This window comes from Zasmidium cellare (assembly GCF_010093935.1).
Source record: "Zasmidium cellare ATCC 36951 unplaced genomic scaffold M409scaffold_15, whole genome shotgun sequence".
Lineage (NCBI taxonomy): Eukaryota > Fungi > Ascomycota > Dothideomycetes > Mycosphaerellales > Mycosphaerellaceae > Zasmidium > Zasmidium cellare.
In genome coordinates, this window is record NW_022986959.1 from 313,475 (window position 1) to 337,060 (window position 23,586).

Consider the following 23,586-nt stretch of genomic DNA (forward strand, 5'->3'; position numbering starts at 1 on the left):
TGGTTATGTTGGAGTTGGTGAAGTCAAGGGGAAAGCTGAGGGAGGAAGCTGCACAAACGAGCACCGCGCCAAGCCCCGACCTCCGTGAGGTCTACATGATTCATGTTGACGCTTGGGAGGCATTGGGGTGATGGGGCAGTGAGACTTGAATCAAGTTGACCGTGAAACTTGAAGATGGCTTCGTGAAGATGGCGCTGAATTTGTTCGACCGTTGTCTTATCTGAGCTCTTGCAGGTACGGTCATGGGTGTAGCACACTGATCTGGATCTTCCTTCAGCACTGCATGAAGCTGTTATCGGATCTGAACTCGCCTGGCCATTTTGCTCCTCATCAACACCACGACCTGCCTTCCGCCATCCTCCAAGCTCCACAACACCGCCGAGAGTCCACAGTTTAGACGATCACGCTCCAGTAACATGGCCTCCCTCGTACCGAGTGCAGCACAAACTCGTCGAAGCTTGTCGCCGGCATCGCAGCGAAAGAGGTCGTTTCAATACCGGCATGGGCTTCCTGTACCGAAGGAACCCCTCCCTGCCGTTTCCTCGCCTTCTTCCGACAGCTTCTACCGACCTCCCAGTCCAAGCACTCCCTTTATCGCCATCATCGCTCCTACCCCGGCGAAACAGCCATTCTCCAAGCCCAGTGCGCAAGTCCGGCTACACAGCAAGAGCAGACGAGGAAGAGACGTGGCAGGAAGGTGCACATATGTCGAGGAGCTGAAGCATACTTGAAGCCCAACAGCCTGGCGGAGCATGATATGGTCGGGGTGTGGGATTGCGTCACGGATGGGAAGACTGTGTGCCACGTTGCTGCGCTTCTCTGTCTCTACACAACACCAGACAACCTTCTGTACGTCCAAAGCCGCCGCATGGGCCGAATGAGAGCTAATAGTCGAGGGTCAAGGTGGAACAAGTTCCACAAGACTTGCAGGAAAGAAAGGACAGGTAGCGTTGGACTCTGACCTCGTCGTCCGTGATGATGTGTTGACCAGCGAGCATCATTGCCGTACAGTCATGATTTGTTCAGAGTTGGTCCCAGGATCCTCAGGCGTTCCCTTGCTAATGATAAGCAATGTGCACGGCTGGGGTTCCATCAAACTTCTCAAGGGCGCTCTCCCTTCAGAAAGTAGCTTCACAATGAGACAGTAATGCTGGCTACAACGACGGCTCTTCGTCTTCCAACAAAGCTTCAAGTGAGACGAAGCTGCTCGCATCCACTCCCCGGTCAGCAACACGGAGCCCATTCAACACAGTGGAAAATGCTGCATATACCTGTGTCACGCAGTCTCACCTCCACCTTTGTGCTGTTGCAGTAGCTGGAGAAGTCTTGAGCCACAGACTGCTGCACTGGGACATGACGAGCCAAAGACCAAAGACAGTTTGCTGGACAACACGGCTCTCTCGATGGGCACAAAAGTTGGCGTTACTCTATAAAGTTGTTGCTTCGCGTACACTCAGCGGGCAGACTTACCACTTCGATCCCTTATGGACCCAGGCACCGCACTTGGAGTAGCCTCGCTAGGCTTGGAGGTCTGCAAAATCCTCTTGATCTTCTATCAAGACTTTCAGAGCCAGAACAGCGACATCAAGGAAGTTTATGACAGCATCAGGCGCTTGGGGCATCTGTTCGAACAATGCCAGGTGGTTATCCAAAGAGTCACTGCCAACAACGACACACGCAAGACGGTCGACGAATGCCTGGCAGACTGTCTGGAGGACGTCAAGGAGCTGGAGAGACAGGCGAAGAAGCTCACTGGCGACCCTGACCTCAAAACAGTGTTTGACAAGCTCAAAGTTGGTGGTCGGAAACTCGCATACCCTTTCAGACGAGGAACTCTACAACAACTGAAGGGCTTCGTTACGAACACGCTCGACAGTCTAGCAGTCGCCATCGATCTCCTGCAGCTTGATATATCCGTGGATGGCTCCGCCGCTTTGAAGGCACAAGTTGCAGACATCCTGCACCAGATGAACGCGATAGCGAACAGCATCAGGACCATCGACACCACGACGCAGATGATCGCGAAAGATGTCGGCACTGCACTGAGTATTGCACAACAGCAAGAGCTCGACGCCGCTCTAAATTGGCTCAATGCTCCAGATCCTTCCACAAATCACGAAGAGGCTCGAAAAAAGCACGAGGAAGGTACCGGCGAGTGGTTCTTGGCATCCAAGGAGTACAAGGACTGGGTCGAAGCGGAAAACCGTACGCTGTGGCTACATGGCAAGCCTGGGTGCTGCAAAACAGTGCTCAGCTCCACTGTCATCGAAGACTTGAAGAGGGTGCAGACCCACGAGCCATGCAGTGTTGCATACTTCTACTTCACGTTCCAGGACTAGGCCAAGCAGTCCTGGACCAGTTTGGTGCTTTCACTGACGAGACAACTGAGTATCGGGAGTCCACTCCATGCTCGACTGTGCGATGCCAAAAAGAAAAACGACAAAAAGCTGGAGACTATGCTGGCTACCTTGGACGACCTGCTCCAATAACAAGCGAAGACTTATCTTGTCCTTGATGCTCTCGACGAATGCCCTGAAGAGCATGACACAAGGGACACACTGCTGAAGGGCATTTCTGACCTGCTCAGCAAACATGAGAACATGCACGGCGAGACCAGAGGGATATTCGGGAAGCTATGCAACGCAACCAAGCAGTTTCAGTGAGGCTGAGCGAAGAAAGCATCAATCCCGACATCCAACTATTCATTGAACGAAGGCTTGAACGCGATCTCAACTTTGACAGCGGAAAGAAGAGGTTCTTATTGGAGCATAAGACTGAGATCAAAGAGGCATTTGAACAAAAGGCTGGTGGAATGTGAGCAACACTATACGCTTTTCATTGAACTTCAGAGCTAATGTGACGCAGGTCCAGATGGGCATACTGCCAGCTCGAGGAAATCAAGCGGGCGAAATACTTCCGGAAAATAGAGCTCTCGAAGGTACTGGCGAGGCTTCCTTCAAGCTTGGCAGAGACGTACGAGCGGATTCTCCTTCGATTACCTGAACAATGCTCGCGCGATGTGAGAAAGGCTCTCATATGGCTCGCCTTTTCCCGGGACCATCTTACAGCGCAGATGTTGACCGAAGCCTGCATTACGTCTCCCGATGAAAATCCTTTTGTCGACGAAGGGAGCCGCGACACGATGCCGGAGATGTTGGAAGTGCTGTCTTCGCTCCTCCAAATTGAAGGGCAGGGCGATGGTGAAGACAAGACCGAAAAAAACCTGGCCCAACGACGAGTACAACTGGCACATTTTTCGGTGAAGGAATTTCTGGTCGATTCTCGAACAGAAAACGGGCCGGCAAGCTTTTTTTATCTGGACATCGGAACGGCTCAGGATTTCCTCGCGCAAAGCTGCTCGGCCTACATGATTCATTGCTATGAGCATCATCGCGGCTCAGCATCGAGCCGCAATGAGCAACCGCTGCTGAAATATGCCTGCGACTACTGGATTTCTCATAAAAGGGCAGCAGAACAACGGCCAGTCCACACCCTGACGCACCAGCATCACTTACGAGTGCTCCAAGACTCGAGAATCCTAGTATGGTGGCATCGCTTGAGCGGGATCAGGGTTTGTGGGTCCTGGCCGCCATTAGTACTCGCGGCTTTTTGCAACTTGCCAAGAACGTGCCTCCATCTGGTGCAGCAGACCAGAGCTCCTGATGTCGAGGGTCCCGGAGATCCTTCCAATCCTAAGCTCTTTGAGAGACCTGGCCAAACAGGGTCACCTCTCTCGACCGCTGCTAGGAACGGATATATGGGGATTGTGGAACTGCTATTCGAACACGATGCGGACCCAAACTTCACACCGAGATTTCCGCCACTGGTTTCTGCAGTTTTGGGACGAAATGACGACATCGCACGTATCCTGCTCCGTCAGCCGACCGTCGATGTAAGTTCAGCACTTCCAAATGGTTCCTCTGCTTTGCACCATGCCTGTCGAATAGGACATACCAGTCTAGCCATGGAGTTGATCAGAAGAGAAGCGGACGTCCACTCTCGAACTAGTTATAGGGAAACGCCTCTTCTAGTAGCATGTGGTCATAACGCCAGCCCACAGTTGATTCGTGTATTGGTCGATGCCGGTAGCGACGTCACAGTTAGAAACACGCATGGCGATTCGACGATCCACCAGGCTGCTTTAGCTTGTCGAGATGACACTGCGGACGAGACAACGTTTATGGAGAGAGCTGGTATTTTGATTCGCCATGGGTGTCCAGTTGATTCACGCAACGCGACTGGGGCTACAGCACTGCATGCTGCCGCTTCCACAGGCAACTCCCGCGTCGTGAAAGTTTTGATCCGCCTAGGTCTGGACGTCAATACGATTGATCTTGCCAAATCCACACTCTTATGGAAGCTGTCGGCAAGTTCCCGCGGGAGCACAACCCAGGTAGATGTCGCACGATCAACGCACTGATGGACGAAGGTGCAGATGCCAATAGTCGCGATGACTACGGATGGCCGGCACTACATAGTGCCTGCAAACAGAATGGAGTGGAAAGCGTAGCGACACTGTTGAGCCGAGGCGCTGACGTCGACCCCCACTCGCACGATGCATCCGTACCTACGCCTCTGGAAGTTGCGTGCCAACACAAGCATATCACAGAGATCGAGCTGCTCATGGACAACGGCGCGGAGACACGGCGTCCCCTGGCTGTGGTAGAGCGGGGCGGACATGGAGACAGTGTTACAAGTAAAGAGGAACGCGACAAAGCCCGCGCTGTTGCGAGGCTACTTTGAGTAGAAGGGCAAAACCCATCTCATATGAGGTTTGGGGCGCGAGAGATACGAGGCAGAGAATAATTCAGCTCACAGATGGAGAATGAAGCGAAGTATGGTATGAGGGTGGCTCGGAGAAGCAGCTTGATTATGGGAACGATCTTCTTTCGGTCCTTTTGGGAGGTGGGACTGATATGGTTTCGGATGAGGACATCGACTCAGACTGAGACAGGCATCGAGATGACCTGGAGTAGGGAGCTGTGAAGAGTACTTGAGATCCCTGCTGTCATTGAAAGTGTCCACTTTGCAGCAATGTACTTTCGCACCATGTCTAGACCAAGTCGAAGGGTTTCTGTCCGGCCTTTCGAAGCATCTCAAAGAATGTCCTTTAATGCACGTCATGGTTCCAGACAATATTCCCGCAACCTTTCTTCTGGTTTTGACTTTGTTGACGGTGACACGGCAGTCCTATTCCGAGATGTACATTGGCTTGACTTTGGTCGACATTCTGCAAATGCATGATGCGCAAGACATGGCGAAGGAGATGCAAACAATGTGGCGACATGAAGTTGAAGAAATAAAGCGTGATCATCTTCCATAGAGGTATGCGACATTGGAACGAGTGGTTGAATGGATCTCCTTCATCGGGAAGGATGTGGATAAAATTCGAATACAAGTGTTGTACGTCTGATGAGTGCCGGTGACTACAGCTTGACATTGAGGTATCACATAGCCATAGGAACGAAACGATGCGGCGGAAGGACTGCTTATGGTATCAAATCCCAATACACGACAATGTATCGTGGATGCGCCACAGTTGCGCTTGGCCTGATTAGGAAGGTGCGACTTACAGAACGACGGCGCAGTTTTCAGACCGCCGAGCTCGCGATGTTGCATTAAAGCAGCCAAAAGACTTTCATGGTTTGATCAAACTCAGAAATGGACACAGTGCTCTTTGGCGACTGTGGTTTGCATTGACACGGTCTTTGTTTGACTGGCATTGTCCTCAGAAACAGCAGGTGAGGTCAGCTTAAAGTTCGCGGAACCAGATCCGCCCCCAAAGTCTACCCCGCGCCGCCCCACTCCAGCTCCGGCGCTTATCGTCGACAACACATCCCTCCCTTCCCCTCTCCCTCCTCTCCTTTCAACATTCACTCACCATGCTAGCCGCCCGCCCAATCCGGAAGCTGCAATCCACACGCAGCTTCCACACCACCTCCGCCCAGCGAGCATCCGTGCTCTTCGCTCTCGGAGCCTTATCGAACAGCCGCGAGACGCAGCACTTCAACAAGCTGTCTCACCTCTCGAGAGTCGAGCACTCCCCGCCGTTGAAACTCATCAAGACCAGCGAAATCGATCCGTTCCCTCTCCCGACGCCTGCGAAGCCCTCTCCGGCTGTCCAGACTGTTTCAAGAACGAGATCAGCGGCCAAGATATGGGACGATAAGGCTTTGAAGGCTGGGAGAGCTATTCTCGCTGATAATGCGAGGCAAGTGGCTCGTCTGAACCGGGCTCTGGAGAGATCGAAGAGGAGACAATCGAAAGCGGACAAAGCTATGCAGCGATCGTTGGCTGATTGGGCGAAGGACAGGCAGAAGATGCATGCGGAGATCCGGCAGGCTGGGGTTTGGATCTTGGCGGCTGTGGGTACGGCTACGGGTCTGGCAATGTGGAGGTTCTGGCCGCAGAGTGAGGTCGGTAGGGATTCGGGAGAGCTGGGAAGGAAGATTGCGGCGAGGGCCAGGTCGTCGATTCCGTTGCCGGCTGCTATGGCTGGAGTTGGGGCTGGGCAGGGTGCGGAGGTTCTGGCTGCACCTGTTGCTCAGAATGTAGCAACGCCTGTCCCCGTGCAGTCCACCGCCCCGTCGGTTGTGAATGTATCTGCTGAGCAATCAGCATCACAGGGAAGTTGGTGGCAGGATCTATTCTGGAAACGGCATTAGATGCCGATCATGACGATGGAATGTGGAACAGGACTAGAGCGGAGGCATAACTGGTCAAACAGTGAACAGTGGCAGATAAGCGTTTTCAATGGCATTGTTCCTTTCTCATCTAGACTAAGCTCTGGCCCTCAGTGATTGGACCCATGTTATCCAGTTGGAAGATCTTGTGTTCTCCAATGGTCATATAGGAGGCTTCTCTAGTCGCTCATTGATTGGGTCCATGACATCCAGTTGGAAGATCTTGTGTTCTCCAATCACCGTCAAGGATGTTGCTTAGTACTGAGAGTCCTGAAAGTGGTTGCCGTTGGCAGAAGCCTGGGCTCCAACATACCCAGTGTTGGCGGCGTAGTACTGCTGGAGGCTGTACTCGTCGACAGCTGGGTCCTCGGCTCGCTCTCTCCTGGACCAACCCTTCAGCTTCCCTCCGCCATCATGGCCTACGGCAACGGCCACCCATCATTGAATGGCTCAACACCCTCCAACCAAGCCCAAAGCATCTCCTTCCTCTCCTCCTGTGTCAACCTGCCTGCCCCCGCGATATCCCTCTGCCCCATGTCGAACAGCTCCCCAGTTCCAAAAACCTTCTCTCCATTCAGCTTCCGAATCCTCGGCTCCTCGACAACATCATCCTCCGTGTCGCAGACATGCCGCCCACTCTTCCCATCGAGTACGACAGCATGCCCACACCGAGAACAAATCAACACCCTACAAGCCTGGCACCCCTTCAAGGGAACCTGCTTCGTCTTCAAGCCCAAGAAGTTGCCACAAGGTCCCTCCTCCACGCGCGCCTCCCTCTTGCAGTACACCTTCGCCTTCATCGGCTGCTTCCTCTCATTCTCCCTCTCGCGCCACCGAAGAATGAGCTCAAACGGCATCTCGATGGTATGGGCGAAGTCGTTGATATCGAGAGGGTTGCCGTCCACGGTGACAGGTCGAATGGAGTCGTTGTGCAGGGCGCGTTCGAAGAGCCGGACCACAATCAAGGTGAAGCAGCTTGAGCAAAGCTTTGTATCTGGAGAGCCGCATTGGATACCCGTGCCTTGGGCTGGTTTGAAGCAGATTTTGCACTGGAAGGCCTGGGAGAGGAGACGGTGGGTGGAGACCTGGTGAGGTTGGGTGACGACGGTGTAACGCGGAGGATTGGTAGGCATCTCGGCGTCGCGGCGCTGATCTTTCTGGTTGTTGCGGCGACGATGTTGTGTTGGATGCGTGGGCTTTGGTGTGAGTCTCGCGCGTGCTCTGGCTTCTTGCGCGTCTTGGTTGCGGTTATTGGCGATGAGCTCTTTCAGCCCCTGGAAGAAGTGGCTGGGCATTTTGATGCGCAATTTGACCTGTATGTGTTCTTGATCGCGTTGCGGAGGGCGTGGGATGTGAAGATATTGTGGTGGTGTAGAGAACGTCGTTGCGGATATTCACTTGCAGCCGGGATGTTCCTGCCCCGTGACGCGCTCGCCAAGCCTTCCGCCTTTCATGTTGCCCACTCTGCGCTTCAATAGTCTCCGCTTCAAACACTACAACAGCATCAGCTCCAAAACCCTCCTCACTCGACATTCCCATACGGCATTGCCTTCACAAAGGACAGCATACCAACAAAGCCCGTTCATCTCGCCCTGTACCATACAAGACCAAGCAGACAAAGAATCCAACAAGGACTTGGAGATGGCCGGCCAGATGGAGATGCAGCCGAGTAAGCGTACCATCTTGGATCGCCCACATCATCTACTGACCGGCGATGTTGCAGTACCCATGCTGGCGCTCTTGCGAGCAAAACGACTCAAGGAGAAGCGCGACCTACCAACCGAGCTCTGGCTCGGCATCACTTCCTTCGCCGTCACTAAAGACGAGCCCGTCCCAATCTGGGCCCTGCCAGCCCACTACGGTAAACTCCTCGCCCCTTTCAAGAACACCAACCTCGAGCCACACGCCAAGAAGACCTTCTGGGAGAAGACCACCGTCCGCCACACGCAATCCATGATCATCTTCGCCCAAGGATCCGAGATCAAGAACCTCCACCCGACCCTCCGCGATAAGATGCAGCACCTTCAGGTCGACACCCACATCTCCTCCCTCCCCCGCCAACTCGACGACATCGCCCAGACCGTCCGCGGATGCCCAGCCATCCAATCCCTCACCATCCACCTCACCGTCTCCAGCATCAACCCCTCCATCATGCAAGCCGGACTGGGCATGATTTGCGAGGCCATGCACGGTCTGGTCGGTCCTGAGGTGAAGAAGACGGCGGTCGCTCTTTGCGACTTTCAGGGCTCGAAGTACTGGTGTGCCAAGCGGTTGAAGAAGGCGATCGCTGAAGAGACGGTTCATGAGAATAGTTCGTGGACTGCGTTTGGCGATATCGAGGTTACGGTCATTCAGGTTGGCCAGAAAGAGGTGGCGGGTTTCATGCAGACGCTTATGACGGCGGAGGTTTAGGACATTGGGGAGTGGGAAGGTTGACGTGGTTGCTTGCCGTGTTTGAATGCTTTTCTATGTTGTTGACGGTTGGGTTTTGCGAGATTCTGGCTCGTGGTGGTGGTAAGAGCTGTGGATGTCCAATGAACGGAGTGTACAAGGGGCGTGCGCAGCATGAACGCTTTGGAATGAATTGACTTGTTGTACTTCTTGCCCCCTTGCCCAATCGTTTCCTACTGCCAATCCCAAGATGAATAGCGGTATACGTGATGATGACGGAGATGGGATCAGGCAACTTGAACAGGTATGTGCATTCCGGTCGGCGGCCCAACGAGGAGCAGCTCATTCTTCTCCGCTGTTCATCGACATCTCAGAACATCTATCGATACTGCTTCAGCGAAGAGCTGCCGGCCGATGTCAAGCAAGGTTTGCAGAAGGAGCATGCCTCTGGCCATAATGCCTACGCTAGCAGGTCAATCAAAGCACGCGAAAAGCCTTCGATACGCAACCTACTACGGCAGCTTTCGGTCTTGCGGACTCGATGAATGGAGACCTTCGACCAGCTGTGTAACGTTGACCTTGACGCTGGCTACGATGCTGGTGCAAGCATTGATCCTCTCCTGAACGTCCTTGATGGATATGCGATTGATGAGTCCTGGGACTCACCACCAGATTCGAACTTTCTTCCAGAGTGTTGCTCATTTATTGTCCAAATTGACGTCCGTTGAATTTGGATTGCATCTTCCCAGTACCTCCTTCGCCAAAGCGAGTGTTGATGATCTACAGGACCTCATACGACAGACGAATCTTCCTCTAACAGAATCAGTAAACGTCGACGTACAGCTGAGAGTCTTGATAGGCTCAGCGCCAGGATATCGGCCACAGTGGGGAGGATGTCCCCAAGCTCACGACCTTCGGCACGACAGGGAAAACATCAAAATCCGCCAAACTTGGATCCGACTTAAGCTGATGTCTAGTGACGACCTCATATCCCAGCTGCGGCACGATGGACCTACGAACAAGCCCCGGACAGCCAGAACGTGCAGTATCAGATCGTACCAGCAGCCGCGGCAACTGATCATTGACGTACTTGGTACCTGGCTCCTCGAAGTGCTCGCCAGTCCAAGTTGCCTGATGTACGTTCGTATCCCCAGTCGAAGGCGCCATTCCGTGCTGTCCGCATGGAAATCGATATCGTTGAACACAATGACAGAATTGGGACGACTTGGAGACATGGAAAGTCTCACTCTCGCCAAATCTGATGTAGCAGAGGAGGCTGGACTTGTTCTGGGAAAGGGATGTTCGTCCTACTTTACTTTACGCGCCTTCTCCCAAAGGATCCTATCATGCCATCCCATTGCAGGCGACATCGATATACTTGACCATGAGATCCGGAGGGAGATAGCAGAGAGAAGAGTCTTAGCGGGGTTTCCCCTTCCCCAACGAGCTTTACATATTGATTCTACGCGTTCATGCCCGAGACTTGATGTCTGGCCATGCCTTCAATGTATGTATTAGTATAATTGTGGTCACGGGGATGGTGAGAAGATATAAGGATGTGAGGAGGAATGCGCTCATGGTGCTGCTCTCAAGAAGGGCATGACGCTACGTCTCAGGGGTGAAAAGGGGTAGCCTACATCAGATCCTACGCGTCCATCCCCGAAGATTGATGTCTGTCCATGCCTTCAACGTGTGTATCGGCATAGTTGTAGTCATGGAGATAATGCGGAGATCTGGGGATGTGAGGAGATATGTGCACGTGAGGCTGCCCTCAAGGAGGGCATATCGCTACGACTCAATGGGTGAAAAGGGTAGCCTCTATCCAATTCTGCGCCTCCATCCCCGAAAATCCAAACCCATCCATGCCATCAATCGATATATCCATATGTTTGATACCCTGGGGATAGTGAGGAGATCTGGGGATGTGAGAAGATGTTTCGTCGTCAGATTGCCTCCGTAGAGGGCATGATGCCGGGACTCAGGGGGTGAAAACGGGATGCTTCTCTCTCAATCTAGACGTCTATCCCCGTAAATAAACGACTGTCCATGGTATCAATCAATGTATCAATACATTTGATTCAACGGGGATAATGGGTTGAGTTGCAGTACTTTCACAGTGAATAGAGACCTCACATCGGCGTCGGCGTCACGTCGGTTGACGCGGGAACGCCAAGACTTTGACTATAGCTTCCACAACGTCGCGTTTGTCTTCCCCTTCCTTTCGGCACACCCCCCGCCTCGCACGAAAACCGCACACAAGACGACAGACAGCACAGCACGATGGCGATGGCGGGCGGGCAAGCACTTCGCGTGCTTGAAGTCTACACCGACGGCGCGGTTAAACGCCCAAAGCAAAAAGCAGCAATTGGTCCCTGGGCTCCCTCTGGCTGCGCTTTCGTCGCGCGAGACCGCGACTCCGATCCCTGGCTGGGACGTTTTTACGCTCTTGGACCGCAGTTCGACAGCCAGCATGTGGAGATGCTTGGCATATTTTTTGCGCTGCAGTATTTGGCCGGGCAGGCGCAGGCCCATGGCCAGACGCACCAAGAAGTCTCAATTTACTCCGATTGCAGTTTTGCCCTCGACGAGATAGCGGATGCGAGGAACAGCGTCACCTTGGCCCTGGGAAAGCCAGTGTTCGTCTTCCACATCCTGTCGCGTATCTTGGGCTTTCTGCATATTCTGGAGGGTAATTTCGACACCCCTGTGAGATTCGGATACGTTCCTGGGCATGCTGGCATCCCAGGCAACACCGAAGCAGACGACGCAGCGGGCAGGGGAGCAGTTCTATCCCGGCAAGGTTATGCCGCGGTTGGATGGCCAGAGGGCGGTGCGCCGTCACTCACCTCCTTCCCAGTGAGCTGGCCTTAGCAAAAACAAATAAACCGGGCCATCAAAGATGGTTGACATAGTCCCTTAGCTGGTTTGGGGCCGCCAACAGTAAGACCCAGCCATAGAGCGCGCAATTGGAGGAATAAAATCCGACTTCACACCTCCGCGCGGTTATTCCTGGGCGTCATACATCAACATACAACGATATGACGTGCAGAGTGAAGCGGTCAAAGCCATGGAAAGAGCTGTCGATACCTCAGAGCACGTCATCAAGCTCGAGATATCAACAAGAAACATCGAATATCACACACGGCATTGCCAACGCAAGGCGAAGACCATCAACATCATCGCCGCGAACCACCAAACATCAACAACAAACCGGAATCACCATCACAACCATTGTCAACCACAACGCAATCTACCAAGCTGCGTACACGATCCATCATCTACTGGATCAGGCCTCAAGCACGGAGAGCGAACATCAAACTACACATTGTTCTCCTCCACCGTTGCCGAAGCGCGCCAGCAACCAAGCAGTGCTTCCACAACCGCGGCATCATCACATCAGCTGCCCCAGGAGTAACGAAGAGCAAGGGTCAACAACGGCGACGCAACACGAACATCACTCGATATGCCGTCGACATCACCTTGGCGGAATCATCTACCAGCTTTGCGGTCATTTTTTGCAGCCTTGACTGCCACGTTGACTCTTGCTCTTCGATGCTCCCAACAACCACGTGCCACAAGAGCAGATCCAATTTATCTGCTCCTGCCATACATCACATACCGTACTGGCATGACCCCAAGTCTATTCAGCAACGTGCCAACGAATGATCACCGGCGAAGGCCGACCTCAGCTACGCCAACCTCTCGTTCATGCTCGACTGCTTTTTGAAGTCAGACCCCGATGACTCCTCATAAATCATCAACAACTTCCACAAGCAGAGCGACTGAACTTGCATTTGCCACCACCCTCCTACCAGAGTGGCACCAATCCAACCCAGAACAGTACCGAACCAATCGTCAACAAACCTGTCGTCACCGGCTGCCACTTCATATCAGCTTTGCGGTTTCTGTGCACTTCGGCTACTGTTTCTACCTCGAAGGCCTTCCCATGTCTCAGGAAGAACCTTCAACTGCAGATCGACTCGATCTGCTCCACCCATGTGCCTCACACTCAACTGGCACCAGCCCAACTCTTGACTGCACCGAACCAACCATCAACAAACTTGTCGTCACCAGCTGTCACTTCATCTCAGCTTTGCGGTTCTCTGTGCCCTTCTGCTGCAGTCTCGACCCCCGAAGGCTTTCCAACACTTCAAGAAAGACCTTCACACACAGATCTCCTCCATCTGTCTCTGCCAGAAACATCACACTCAAATGGCATCTACCCTACTCTCAACAGCGCCGAATCAAACTTCAAACAACCTGTCGTCACCAGCTGCATCATCGACTCAGCTTTGCGGTTATCTGTACCTTTCGGCTGCTGTCAAGATATCACGATCAGTGCTTGCCACATCACTGGTATTGATGGATCTTCCTGCTCCACATTCGCGGCATCACCAGAACTGCTGCGAATACCACTGATCTCTCCACACGGTACACAACCAAGCTCAGTACGCCAAGCATACCTTTCAAATGTTTGCCCCCAATTTGGACTCGTCTCAAGTCCAGTCGCGGACGGATCATCTACCTTCCACGACCGCTAGCCTCCTACCAAACCCTCGGCCGCAGCCACCTTCGGAGGATCCACGGGCTAGCGAAACACGCCAGATCTTCGTGGTTCATAACTCGCACACACCCAATTGCCACAACTATGGACCTTTGAAGTGGGCGTCATGGACGGGAGTCGACGCTAAGACTCCTCGAGCGTCTCACAACGCCCCAGTTGGGAGTACTTCCACACGATGACCCCCGGCGCTGTCTTCATATCTTTGCAGCTGCACGCTCTCCTCCGCAACGTGTCTCAAAGGCCTTTTTGCCACGACTCCACGAACCTCCACGCGACCCTACGCGACTTTATGTGACGAAGGCCATGAAATCCACTCAGGCCTCGAAGATACGACTGCCTGCCCACGACATGCTCTGTGCGTTGAGGCATGGCATTTCATCTTGCCACAACTCAGACTATACCAAGCCGCTGCTGTTGGCGAGCTGCGATGTAACACCGTTGCATCTTCTAAGAAGCAATCCTCCAAGCTTGAAGAAGCGATTCTCCGTTCCCCCGGAAACTTCGACACCAAGGTTGTCCCGAAACCCTGGCTTCGCTGTTCTATCTGTTCGGCGACAAGCAATCACCCGCCATGAGGACCTTTGTAGCAACTTGCGGTACAAACGAAACCTTCCGCATCGATTAGCTTTCAAACCGAAGGTCCTCGAGCTCACACGAGACCCATGTCGCAGTTACCATGCCCATTCCGTGAAGAGCATCTCAGACACCGCCATGGTTGCGTTCTCATCATAAGCAGTCTCCAACGATCACCCCACATCCATCATCATGCTCGCGCACAAAGGGACGTCTGCCGGTGCATTGCCTACGATGAGGCCTGGCTGAACGAAAGAGTCGATTGGAAGAGATGGAGAGAAATTTGGAAACAATACTACCATGGGATTTCCACGTCTGCTGCTTCTACAACACTTGCGCAGTTGGAGTGGTCATCAATGCTAGCAAGCTTTGTGGATGCTCGCCACATACTTGCTCAAGACATCTGCGCGAGGACCCTCTTTCCGGTTCCTTCAGCACGACGACCAGCTTCCAAGCACGAAGCGGCGAATGCCTGTACCACTGGCGAGAGGAGCAGACGTGCGACTTCACGTCTCGATCTCGGCATCCTCATACCCCAATCGAAGATGAACCTCACATTCTGGATCATTAAAGTGTGCCTGCCCTTCCACGGCCATCCGTCAGCCGCTTATGCCGCCGCTCATCAACTTTGTTACGATTGGCAAAGATGGCCACGTCATGCCCAAGTGCCGCCGCTCGATGGCTCATCGTCAAGGCTCTGAGCACTTGCCGTCACATCGCCGGCGACGTGGTGAGCTATCTGGAAGTCGGTCGCCGAGAACTCCAATTGCCAGAAGCGACACACACTCGTACACGCTTCACATACAAAGTCTGAGGTGGAGCGTCGGTGAAAACCTTCAAGATGGTCCGGAAAGGCGATTCGCATCCACGTCTTGCTCTCGGTTGAAAAACTGCGCATCCTTGCTTGAGAGAACCTTCAAGCCCATCCCCCCACCGGACCCACGGACTTCTGGACCAGCCTGGCCCCAAACGGATCTTTGAACTCTTGGACCAGCCTTTACCCTTCGGACTTCTGGACCAGCCATTTTCCAAATGAACTTTGTACTTGCGCCTCACCGTTGCTGCAATCGGATGTGGCCGTGAAGCTCACCAGTCCTCGCCGGACGGAGCTAGTGATGTCGCTCCCCGATGATCGGGCACTGGACTTGAGACCGCACGGAACAGCCATTTTCGAGCAAGCCTTGCAGACAGCGGAGCCCCCGAAATTGGAGCCAGATACCCACTGCGACGGTACGCACCTACCGCACCAAGTCTGCTGCACTTCAAACACTCGACGATGAGAAGACTGGCAAGGCAATGGCGCCTTCTTGCGCCCCCTCTATCTCAGCTCTCCAGTTCAAGCTGTCTCCCACACCCTGTCGTCAGAGGGCATTAGTCTGCAACGTCTGCAGACTTGGTGCGACTCCTGCATGCAGTACCCGCTTTGCCCCTTAGCGCAGATTCGGGGCACGCAAGGACCTTTCCCGTGATCTTCATCTGGAGAAATACCAACCTTGTGTTCCCTGTCAACACCCCGGCAATCTGACTGCAGATGAGCGCTCAATGTGATCATCTTGACCTCCTGGCGCCTTTGGCGGCAACTACATGGCAAAAGGGTTGCGATCTCATATCCATAAGGAAACAAAGCTCGTGAAGGTGCTCTACCGTTACAATGATCGCACAGTCAGAAAGAGGTCGACGACGAGCGCGCGGCTCAACAACACAACGGTGGCGGTCAGTGGCGGCACTGGCGGTGGGAGTTTGGTGCTATGGGCTTTTCGGCTTGCTGGCGGTGGCGTCTCTTGGCGTTGGAGAAACGAGAGACGAGGAAGAACAAGAGTAGCAGAGTGGAGTGACTGGACGGTAGCACATGTCTTTGGACACGTCGTTGTGTGTTCTGTGCTGGCCTATGACTATGCACTCTTTCTGCGAGAGCGTGCCAAAGTTGGGAGGTGAAGTGAAACCAAGCTTCGCTGCTGGACCCACTTTTCGCTCGCACGGTTCACGAGCTTACTTTCACTTCACCTGGCAAGCTGCGCCAACAATCAAGACCACCTCAGCCCATCGCATTTCTGGTCTGCTGCTTCAGCCCATGCCCGGACGCTGTTGGTATCATCTACGCTGGTGGGGAGGAGGGACCGGGAGGAAAGGGGCCCTCAATTGAGACTTCTGATGGAGACGAAAGACACCAAGGACGTAGCGCGAGAGTTGCACACGTATGGGCTGCGCCGACGCCAGGGAAACACGCTACCAACGCTGCGTCACTCATCCGCGGCGGCAATCCTGGGGAATCTCACCAGGGCAGCTAATCCTACTCCAACCCACCAAGACCAAGAAAAGATGGATGCTGAAGATCTCCGGAGCTTCAACGAATAAATACGAACCACCTGGCCTTGCAACACGATACTCATAACGCCAACTACTGTGCTTCTACCCTTTGAGGCCTGATTCCGCCAACACCGTTGTTGCAGCCTGCCAGCCGGGCATTGTGATCCGGGCACTGCCTTAGCTTGCGTGCCTTCTCGCCCTCCCGACAAAAGTAGCATTGCCGCGACGGGAGTGTAAATCTCATAGGCAGACTCGACTGTCGAAAGACGAGGCCGACTCCAGCGAAAGAGAGCTTCTCGACCACGATTTGGTTCAGCGCGACTACCACGAAAGTGAACTCAGTCGCACACAACACATCACGCTGGGGTTGTTGGCAGTTTTGAGGATTAAGCGTGTCAACTGACGCACGATCGTCCACGACAAGAAAAGAGGAAGACTGCTTTCGCTGCCCGTGTGGCATACTTCATCAAGGGCTGTTGGAAGTCTGCAAAGGGGTGTACGAAAATACATGAACTGGCGAAGGAACATAAGACGAGGTTGGTGTCCCCAGGAAAAGGGGCAGAGGAGAACGTGTGAAGGGCAGATATACAAAAAAAGATGGGGTCGACGAAGAAGAGAATGGTAAATAGGGGAGGATGCAGGAAGAGAAGAAGCACACAAACAAAAAGGAGAGAAGATACGCACAGAGAGCGTGGAAGGAGAAGGAGAGACAAAAGACATACGAAGGGGGGATGGAGAAGGGATTGGAAATGGGGAGGCGAAAACAGGCGGAGATCCGGTTGTCTGGAGAATGGCGGATGCTGAAGAGAGGTATAGGGGCAAAACTCGTCCGGCACGGGAAACAGGATGGGAAGGCATTCGAAGTACGGTCTCGCGGAGGTGCGGTGTGGAATGAGACAGGTGGAAGCAGAAAGACAAGCAGAAGAAGGATTACTGAGAGGACACATTGGGTACAGGAGAGTGCCTTGGGGCTTCAAGGGCGAGGATTGCTGTAAAGGGGAGGATATTGATCACTGGTCGCGGGTGAGGAGAAAGAGGAGGCGAATTATTTGGCGGTACTTTGGTATAAGGTTCAAGTGGGGAGATAGAGTCTGGAGACTTGAAGTGTCACGGTGATGGGGTATTTGTTGCAGGTTAAAATCAAATACGAAAGGAATGATGTGATGAGAATGGGAGTAGAACATGTGTTGTGGTATAATCTTTCAGTATAATCTTTCAGTAACGTTATACGTACTTGTCAAGCTTTCGCTTTCGGCTGCATCATTGCGCATGCAGGATTTTGGTGTTGTGTCCCCTCCTCGGGCCTGTCTACAACTCACCAGCACTCTCCCCATCGTCGTCACCAACCACGACCTCGCTCTTGCCAGCCTCCCAATCGGCAACTGCAGCGGCGTTAGCGTTGCCCATTGGCTCCCACGTATCGTCGTACGACTCACCTGTGGCCGCGTCATCTTCCCACTTGATCAAGTAGTGCGTAGTTGTCTCCGCGACGATGGCGCGAACGGTGTATTCCTTGGTGGGATCGATGAGTCCGTGAGTGTGCTGGACGCGGCGTGGGCCTCTTTGGCCTTCCGCAATCCAGGCTGGGTCGGTGTCGGGAGTGCGTGCGTAGTACCGGCCGTGCCAGAGGTAGGACTTGTCAGCCGCCGCAGTCGTGAGAGATTTGTCGGGGATTTCGATCTTGAGAGCATCAACTTCGGCCTCGGACTTGGTCTTCTTCGGCCGCGGGGGGAATATCGTGGAAGTCGGGAGACCAGCGGTGGGGCGAGGGATGATTTGGCCCGTGATTGACATGCCCTTCTTCAAATCCTTCTTTGCACGAAGGATGGTCTCGTACCCGCACCTGGTGTAGAAGGCTATCAGCATCTCCACGATCTCGAACCAGTCCAGAGCCCTTTTAGCTATCTTCTCCTTGGCTACGGTGGCAGAGACGATGCCGGCTGGAGAGAGGAGGACGATTCCCTCGAACCCGTGACCGTGGTCGAGCTTGCCGAGGGCAGTGAGGTATCCTGCCATCACGATCTGAGAGAACCCCCCACCGTGGAACGCGGGCTTCAGCTCGAAGTGACAGATGTAGTTGATCTTGTCCGACGAGAACTGGTCTTTGATGTGTGCGAAGTCGGATCGCAACTCACCTTTCTGGGTGTGGAGTGCGATGAGGGCCTTCTGGAAGTCAGTCACTTTGTCACCTTCGATGGCGAAGGTCTTGAGATTACCATCGTAGTCCGTCGGTGGGGTGAGAAGCTTGAGCCAAGCCGCAGTGTCACAATCCATCTCCTTGTAGGACTTGTCGACGATTTCACCCTCGAGGAAGCCGAGTTGCACGATTGGTTTCTTCGGCCGGCGAAGCGAGAACGCTGCATGGATGGTCTTCACGCAAGGAGGGTCCTGTCGATGCTGGGTGGAGGTGACATCGACGGTGATTCGGCAGTCCTCGCCTTGGATGGTGTGGTGCTCTACCACCTGGGCGCTGCCGATTTGAGTCGTTCGTCTCGTCTGCGGAGGGTCGGAGGGACCGGGCTCCAGGCCTGCGGTCGTTGCTGTCCGCTTGCGAATCGCCATTCTTCTGGTTGAGGTTTGGTTCTTCGATGGCAAAACGACCACAGGGGTCGCAGAGGGATATTCTTCGAAGCACGAGGAGCCAAGTTCGATATGCGCCGGCAGGCTTGTTGATATTTTCGCGGAGACAAAGCAACCTGGTGAGACATGTCTTTGTAGGGACAATATGTTGACTTCTGAGACGGTCTTTGTTTCTCATCAATCGCATTGTATTTTCACATCGCATTCTCCCCATCCCACGGGCACGCCAATCCAGACTCTCACCGACGACGAACCTCTGCCTCGTTTCCCTCCCACACCAGACGTCCAGCGGTGAACCTCCGCAGCATCGCTCCTGCTGTCCACTCCTCGGGAGTGTCCCTCTCAAGTAGATACCAACGACCACGCCAACGGTACATAACGTAGTTGTCGTGTTCGAACACACCTGTCCGTGGATCGGGATTGTCGATGTACTCTTCAAGATTGGCAATCTCACGATCCGAGATCCCTCGTCGTGTTCCATCACGTGGATCGTTTGATCTCTGTTGGGCTCGTCGTGTGGATCTACGGGGTGGTTGAGGCAGGGGTGGGGGGCTATTGATCGCACGACTGGAGGTGGTTGGAATAGGGTTGGTTTCGCTGGTTTCGGCAACGATGGCTGCGGATGTACTGTCATGTTCGATGGCGTCGGCGTTGTAGACGAGAAGTTCTTCCTCCTCTTCTGCTGCTGCAAGCGTCTGGCGCACCAGCTCGCTTTCTTCTCCGCTCAGCGCTTCCACCACAATGCTCAAGTCCTCGCTCCTTCTTGTCACCGCAGGCCTTGGCACACTTCCCTGTCTTGAAGCTCCCTCCTCCACATCGCTCATTTCCACATCACCATCATCGTCTTGATCGACCTGGCTGGTGGTGCGAATCATGATCGTGATGCCGCCGTGGAGGTCTTTGTACTCTTCAAAGAGGCTTTCATAGCCCGCCTTTGAGTAGGACAGCATCAGGTCTGCCACGGTCTCGACAAAGGACTTCACCTTCTGGCCGGCGTCCTTCATCTTGTCGGTCTCGTCTGTGATCGGCCCGGGTGAGAGAAAGACTACGCCTTGGTAGCCGTATTCGCCGCCCATCTGGTCGATGCCGTCCAAGTAGGTGAGCATCGCCTCCTTGGCCAATCCCTTTCTTCGCAACTCTGGTTCCAGGCAGAAGAAGGCGATGAAGTGGAGATTTTTGGAGTTGAGAAGGTTTCTGAAATCTTCATCGAAGCGTTCCTTCGGCTTTTGGCTGGTGCGGTCGAACAAAAGTTGAAAGATCTTCTGAGTGTCTGTCAACTTGTCCTTCTTGGATGCGTGGACCCGGACGTCGCCTTCGTAGTCGGCAGGAAGGTTCAACACGGTTCCTACCCACAGCGGTGGCGCTCTTCCGCTCCGCGTAGATTGACCGTCTTGTCCAAGGTTGAGCCCACCACCACACCGAGCTTTAGACGCTGGCCACCTGCCTCTTGGATGTACAGGTCGGTTTCATAGTCTGTGCAGCAGGTGAAGTCGTCGTTCTTGAAGACTCTGGTGTCGGCTGTGATGGTGTACTGCTTGTCATTGACCTTGCAGGATCGCGAATGGGAGGTGCTGGCGAGAGGCTCGTCTGATGCGGCGGACGACTGGCTGGTGGCCATTCTGGATCTTGTTTGACGGGGACTGTGGGATCGGATGGAGAGTGCGCGTTTTGTGCGAAGAGCGAGGATTCTGTGATGCTGTGATGTCGCGTGTGAGCGGAGCGGGGTTGTGGTGGCGTTTGCAGAGGAGGGCTGGTGCGGAACATGAAGTCGCCAGCGCAGAATTCGTGTCCATGGCAACCACGTGCGTAAGCGAACATTCACTCACCGCTGACGTAAACATCGCACCCAAATTCAGCACGGCGAACGGCGAGGTCGAGCGCTCCCCTACCGCGCATAGCGGATGTTGCTCTCGCACGTGTATACCGTGGGACAAGATTGTATAAAAGTGTACAGTGTTTTGTTTCTCTTGCTCGCAGTAGAACAATTGCTCTAAGAGTGATGCTAATATAGTCTTCTAGTGTGTTTGCTTCACATCCTGCTGATCTTGCTCATCTGTTGAAAGTGTTCTTAGTTGTTCTGCAACAAAGCATGAAGGGACGCTGTCTTACAGCGAGACTACTAGGGGCTTGCATATATGTCTTGCGGGGAGCAAGTTTAAACCAACACGACTAGAGGGGGCTGCATGTATGTCTCAGAAGGAGCAAATATCGAACATACTTCGAGTTAGCTCGCTGGAATCTTGTTACAGTCGGGGGGGCAGATCCTCGCAGCGGTTCTGCACGTTAGATCGCATAATGACATGTTGCTGGCCTAGTTGAGGATAAAAAGGAAGCGCATGAAGATTGTTTTGTGCCCTATTCCTACAAAGGCCCATTCCTCTGGCGAGAGCCCTGCAAAAGCAACCCCAATTTTGGATCTGTGCCAAGTGTCCGTTCATTCTTTCGCTCTCAAGGATTGCATCTCAAAATCAGTTAATCTCCTCCCAGAAGGGGCCAGGAATGTACTAGTTCAAGTCATCGAGCTCCTTCTTTGAGATCCGATGGCTCGATCGTGCAGATGAAGTCTCCTGCTCCGGATCTCCCTCCTCGCCATCGTTGGTCTGATCAGGTGTGAAGTCACCATCCGAGTCAGAGTCTTCAGAGTCGTCTCCCTCTGCGTAGGCAACGATAATCTCCTCCTCATCGTATTGTTGAGCGGATGCCATCACATCAGAAGAGCCGTCGTCGATGTTCGTCGATGTTTCGTCCTCATCGAGCACCCCGTTGTCTACAATGTTGGCATTCTCCACGTCCGTCATTTCCACATCAGCGTCCTGGCCTTTGGCTCCAGTGATCTTTGCCTCCTCCACAGCTGAGCTATCCCTCACCATCACCGTGATCGTCCCCGCCTTTCGCTTGCTGCCTTGATGCGCCATCTTGTAGTCCGTCTTGTCGTAGAAGCTGACAAGCTTCTGGACGATGGCAGCATTAGGACCGGGAACTTTCTTCGCCTCGCGCATGCGGATTGTTTCGGCTCGAAGAGGCGCAGGCGAGAGCACCACTGGGGCTGGTCCGAGTGCTTTAGTGATCGCCCCAAGGTACGCCAGCATAGCGTGCTCGCTGAGGCCCTTCCCGCGGTGTTCAGACTTGATGCAGAAAGAATCGATGTAGTGGGGCATTCCCTGGTCCTTCAAAACGTCTTTGATGGTTTGGCCAAAATGCTCTTTGGGCTGACCATCCGCGTCGAAGAGGTGCTGGAACACTTTTTGAGTGTCGCCCATCGCATCTGTTGAGTCGCCATGCAGACTCACATCGCCCTCGTAGCCCTCTGGTAAGGCCAGGATCTCCTTCTTCCACAAGATCTCGGCCTCAGGGCACAAGATGTTGTGCTACTCTCTGGGAAGGATTCGTATGGATCGGTTCAGTGGGTGGCCGCTGGGTGGCTCAGGCAGGTCTTTTGCACCGACGGTTGGCAGCGGCTGGGGAGTTGGTTGAATCATTGATTGTGTTGAGGAGGCCTCGCTGGTGAAGATGTTGAGCTGGGGTCGGCGATGGAGTAGGACGTGTAGTGATCATCTCTTATCCGACGGTAGACGCCATTTGTTTTAAGAGAAGGAAACTCGAAGTCCCCATAACACCCAACGCCCTGACACATTGCAATTGTCGCAGGCAGTCAAGCAGAATGCCTTCTTAAGCCAGTATGGTCTAGACTGGAAAGTCGCCTTGTATTGTATGCATTATCGTCTTCTGCCCTGTGTCAATGTTATTCTTCTGATTTACTTGAATCGAAAGACTTACACAATGCACGCCTCACGAAGCCCCAGTCTGGGAGTCATGGCTTCGGCCGGGCCTGCCGGGCCTTCTCATGACGACTGTAGCGTACATGTAACTTCATTCGCGGGCTTGCGTTGACTAGTCTCGAAGGTGATGTCAAATTTCGTATGAGTATACATCCCGCCAACAGAATATATAACGCAGAAGTGTTGGCGATGAAAAGAAGAGTCGGCAACGTAGGGATCGGTCATTAGTATCACCCAGGACGTATGGCCCTGCTTCCCGAATTGAACAAAGACTTCGACCCACTCTCATTTCGCTTTGTCTTCTTCGCTCGATCTTGGCCATGATTCGAGACTTGTGTAAACCCCTTGTCTCAAAGTCGAACGCCTCGCTCTCTGAATTGGAAGCACGAAGCCAAATCGTCGCAGATGGTCGCCGGCGTTGGCAAGGACACAACAGTACAGAGGCCGTGGCATATGTGGGTGCTGGAAATCTCGCTTTTGGTTGCAGCGCCTGAGGGCATTCGTGAATGCAGCCGTCCAAAGGCGCGGGCAGCGTGGGAGGTTCACGATCCATACTTTGAGGGAGGCCGCATCGAGAGTGCCATCTTATCATGTGACTGTTCTTCGTATATTGGTGCAAATGCTATTACTGTTTCGCCGGCCTGCCGTCTCAAGTAGCTGCTTGTTGACGAGGCTTAACTTCCAGGACGTAGAACAAGCCTCTCTGAAG

At 53.6% G+C, this 23,586-nt stretch overlaps 8 protein-coding genes across 8 annotated transcripts; 5 read left to right on the forward strand and 3 right to left on the reverse strand.

Annotated features, from left to right (window-relative positions):
• Nucleotides 1-1,484: 1,484 nt before the first annotated feature.
• M409DRAFT_54045 (uncharacterized protein) lies at nucleotides 1,485-4,743 on the forward strand (the record flags this gene model as incomplete). Its single annotated transcript, XM_033812565.1, has 5 exons — nucleotides 1,485-2,205; nucleotides 2,334-2,416; nucleotides 2,618-2,814; nucleotides 2,866-4,393; nucleotides 4,492-4,743. 5 exons carry the CDS (start codon nucleotides 1,485-1,487, stop codon nucleotides 4,741-4,743), a joined length of 2,781 nt encoding a protein of 926 aa, XP_033668335.1.
• Nucleotides 4,744-5,882: 1,139 nt separating this feature from the next.
• Nucleotides 5,883-6,665, forward strand: M409DRAFT_66036 (uncharacterized protein; the record flags this gene model as incomplete). The annotated part of the gene is made up of 1 exon (XM_033816762.1): nucleotides 5,883-6,665. One exon carries the CDS (start codon nucleotides 5,883-5,885, stop codon nucleotides 6,663-6,665), a length of 783 nt encoding a protein of 260 aa, XP_033668336.1.
• Nucleotides 6,666-6,938: 273 nt separating this feature from the next.
• On the reverse strand, nucleotides 6,939-7,978 carry M409DRAFT_22256 (uncharacterized protein; the record flags this gene model as incomplete). The annotated part of the gene is made up of 2 exons (XM_033806259.1): nucleotides 6,939-7,065; nucleotides 7,119-7,978. The coding sequence occupies 2 exons, from the start codon at nucleotides 7,976-7,978 to the stop codon at nucleotides 6,939-6,941; spliced, it is 987 nt and encodes a 328-aa protein (XP_033668337.1).
• Nucleotides 7,979-8,324: 346 nt separating this feature from the next.
• On the forward strand, nucleotides 8,325-9,095 carry M409DRAFT_22257 (uncharacterized protein; the record flags this gene model as incomplete). Its single annotated transcript, XM_033806260.1, has 2 exons — nucleotides 8,325-8,352; nucleotides 8,407-9,095. The coding sequence occupies 2 exons, from the start codon at nucleotides 8,325-8,327 to the stop codon at nucleotides 9,093-9,095; spliced, it is 717 nt and encodes a 238-aa protein (XP_033668338.1).
• Nucleotides 9,096-14,300: 5,205 nt separating this feature from the next.
• M409DRAFT_54048 (uncharacterized protein) lies at nucleotides 14,301-14,912 on the forward strand (the record flags this gene model as incomplete). Its single annotated transcript, XM_033812566.1, has 1 exon — nucleotides 14,301-14,912. One exon carries the CDS (start codon nucleotides 14,301-14,303, stop codon nucleotides 14,910-14,912), a length of 612 nt encoding a protein of 203 aa, XP_033668339.1.
• An 883-nt stretch (nucleotides 14,913-15,795) lies between these two features.
• On the forward strand, nucleotides 15,796-16,499 carry M409DRAFT_54049 (uncharacterized protein; the record flags this gene model as incomplete). The annotated part of the gene is made up of 2 exons (XM_033812567.1): nucleotides 15,796-16,080; nucleotides 16,224-16,499. 2 exons carry the CDS (start codon nucleotides 15,796-15,798, stop codon nucleotides 16,497-16,499), a joined length of 561 nt encoding a protein of 186 aa, XP_033668340.1.
• Nucleotides 16,500-17,826: 1,327 nt separating this feature from the next.
• On the reverse strand, nucleotides 17,827-20,716 carry M409DRAFT_54050 (uncharacterized protein; the record flags this gene model as incomplete). Its single annotated transcript, XM_033812568.1, has 3 exons — nucleotides 17,827-19,263; nucleotides 19,353-20,443; nucleotides 20,518-20,716. The coding sequence occupies 3 exons, from the start codon at nucleotides 20,714-20,716 to the stop codon at nucleotides 17,827-17,829; spliced, it is 2,727 nt and encodes a 908-aa protein (XP_033668341.1).
• Nucleotides 20,717-21,602: 886 nt separating this feature from the next.
• M409DRAFT_54051 (uncharacterized protein) lies at nucleotides 21,603-22,358 on the reverse strand (the record flags this gene model as incomplete). Its single annotated transcript, XM_033812569.1, has 1 exon — nucleotides 21,603-22,358. The coding sequence occupies one exon, from the start codon at nucleotides 22,356-22,358 to the stop codon at nucleotides 21,603-21,605; it is 756 nt and encodes a 251-aa protein (XP_033668342.1).
• Nucleotides 22,359-23,586: the final 1,228 nt, after the last annotated feature.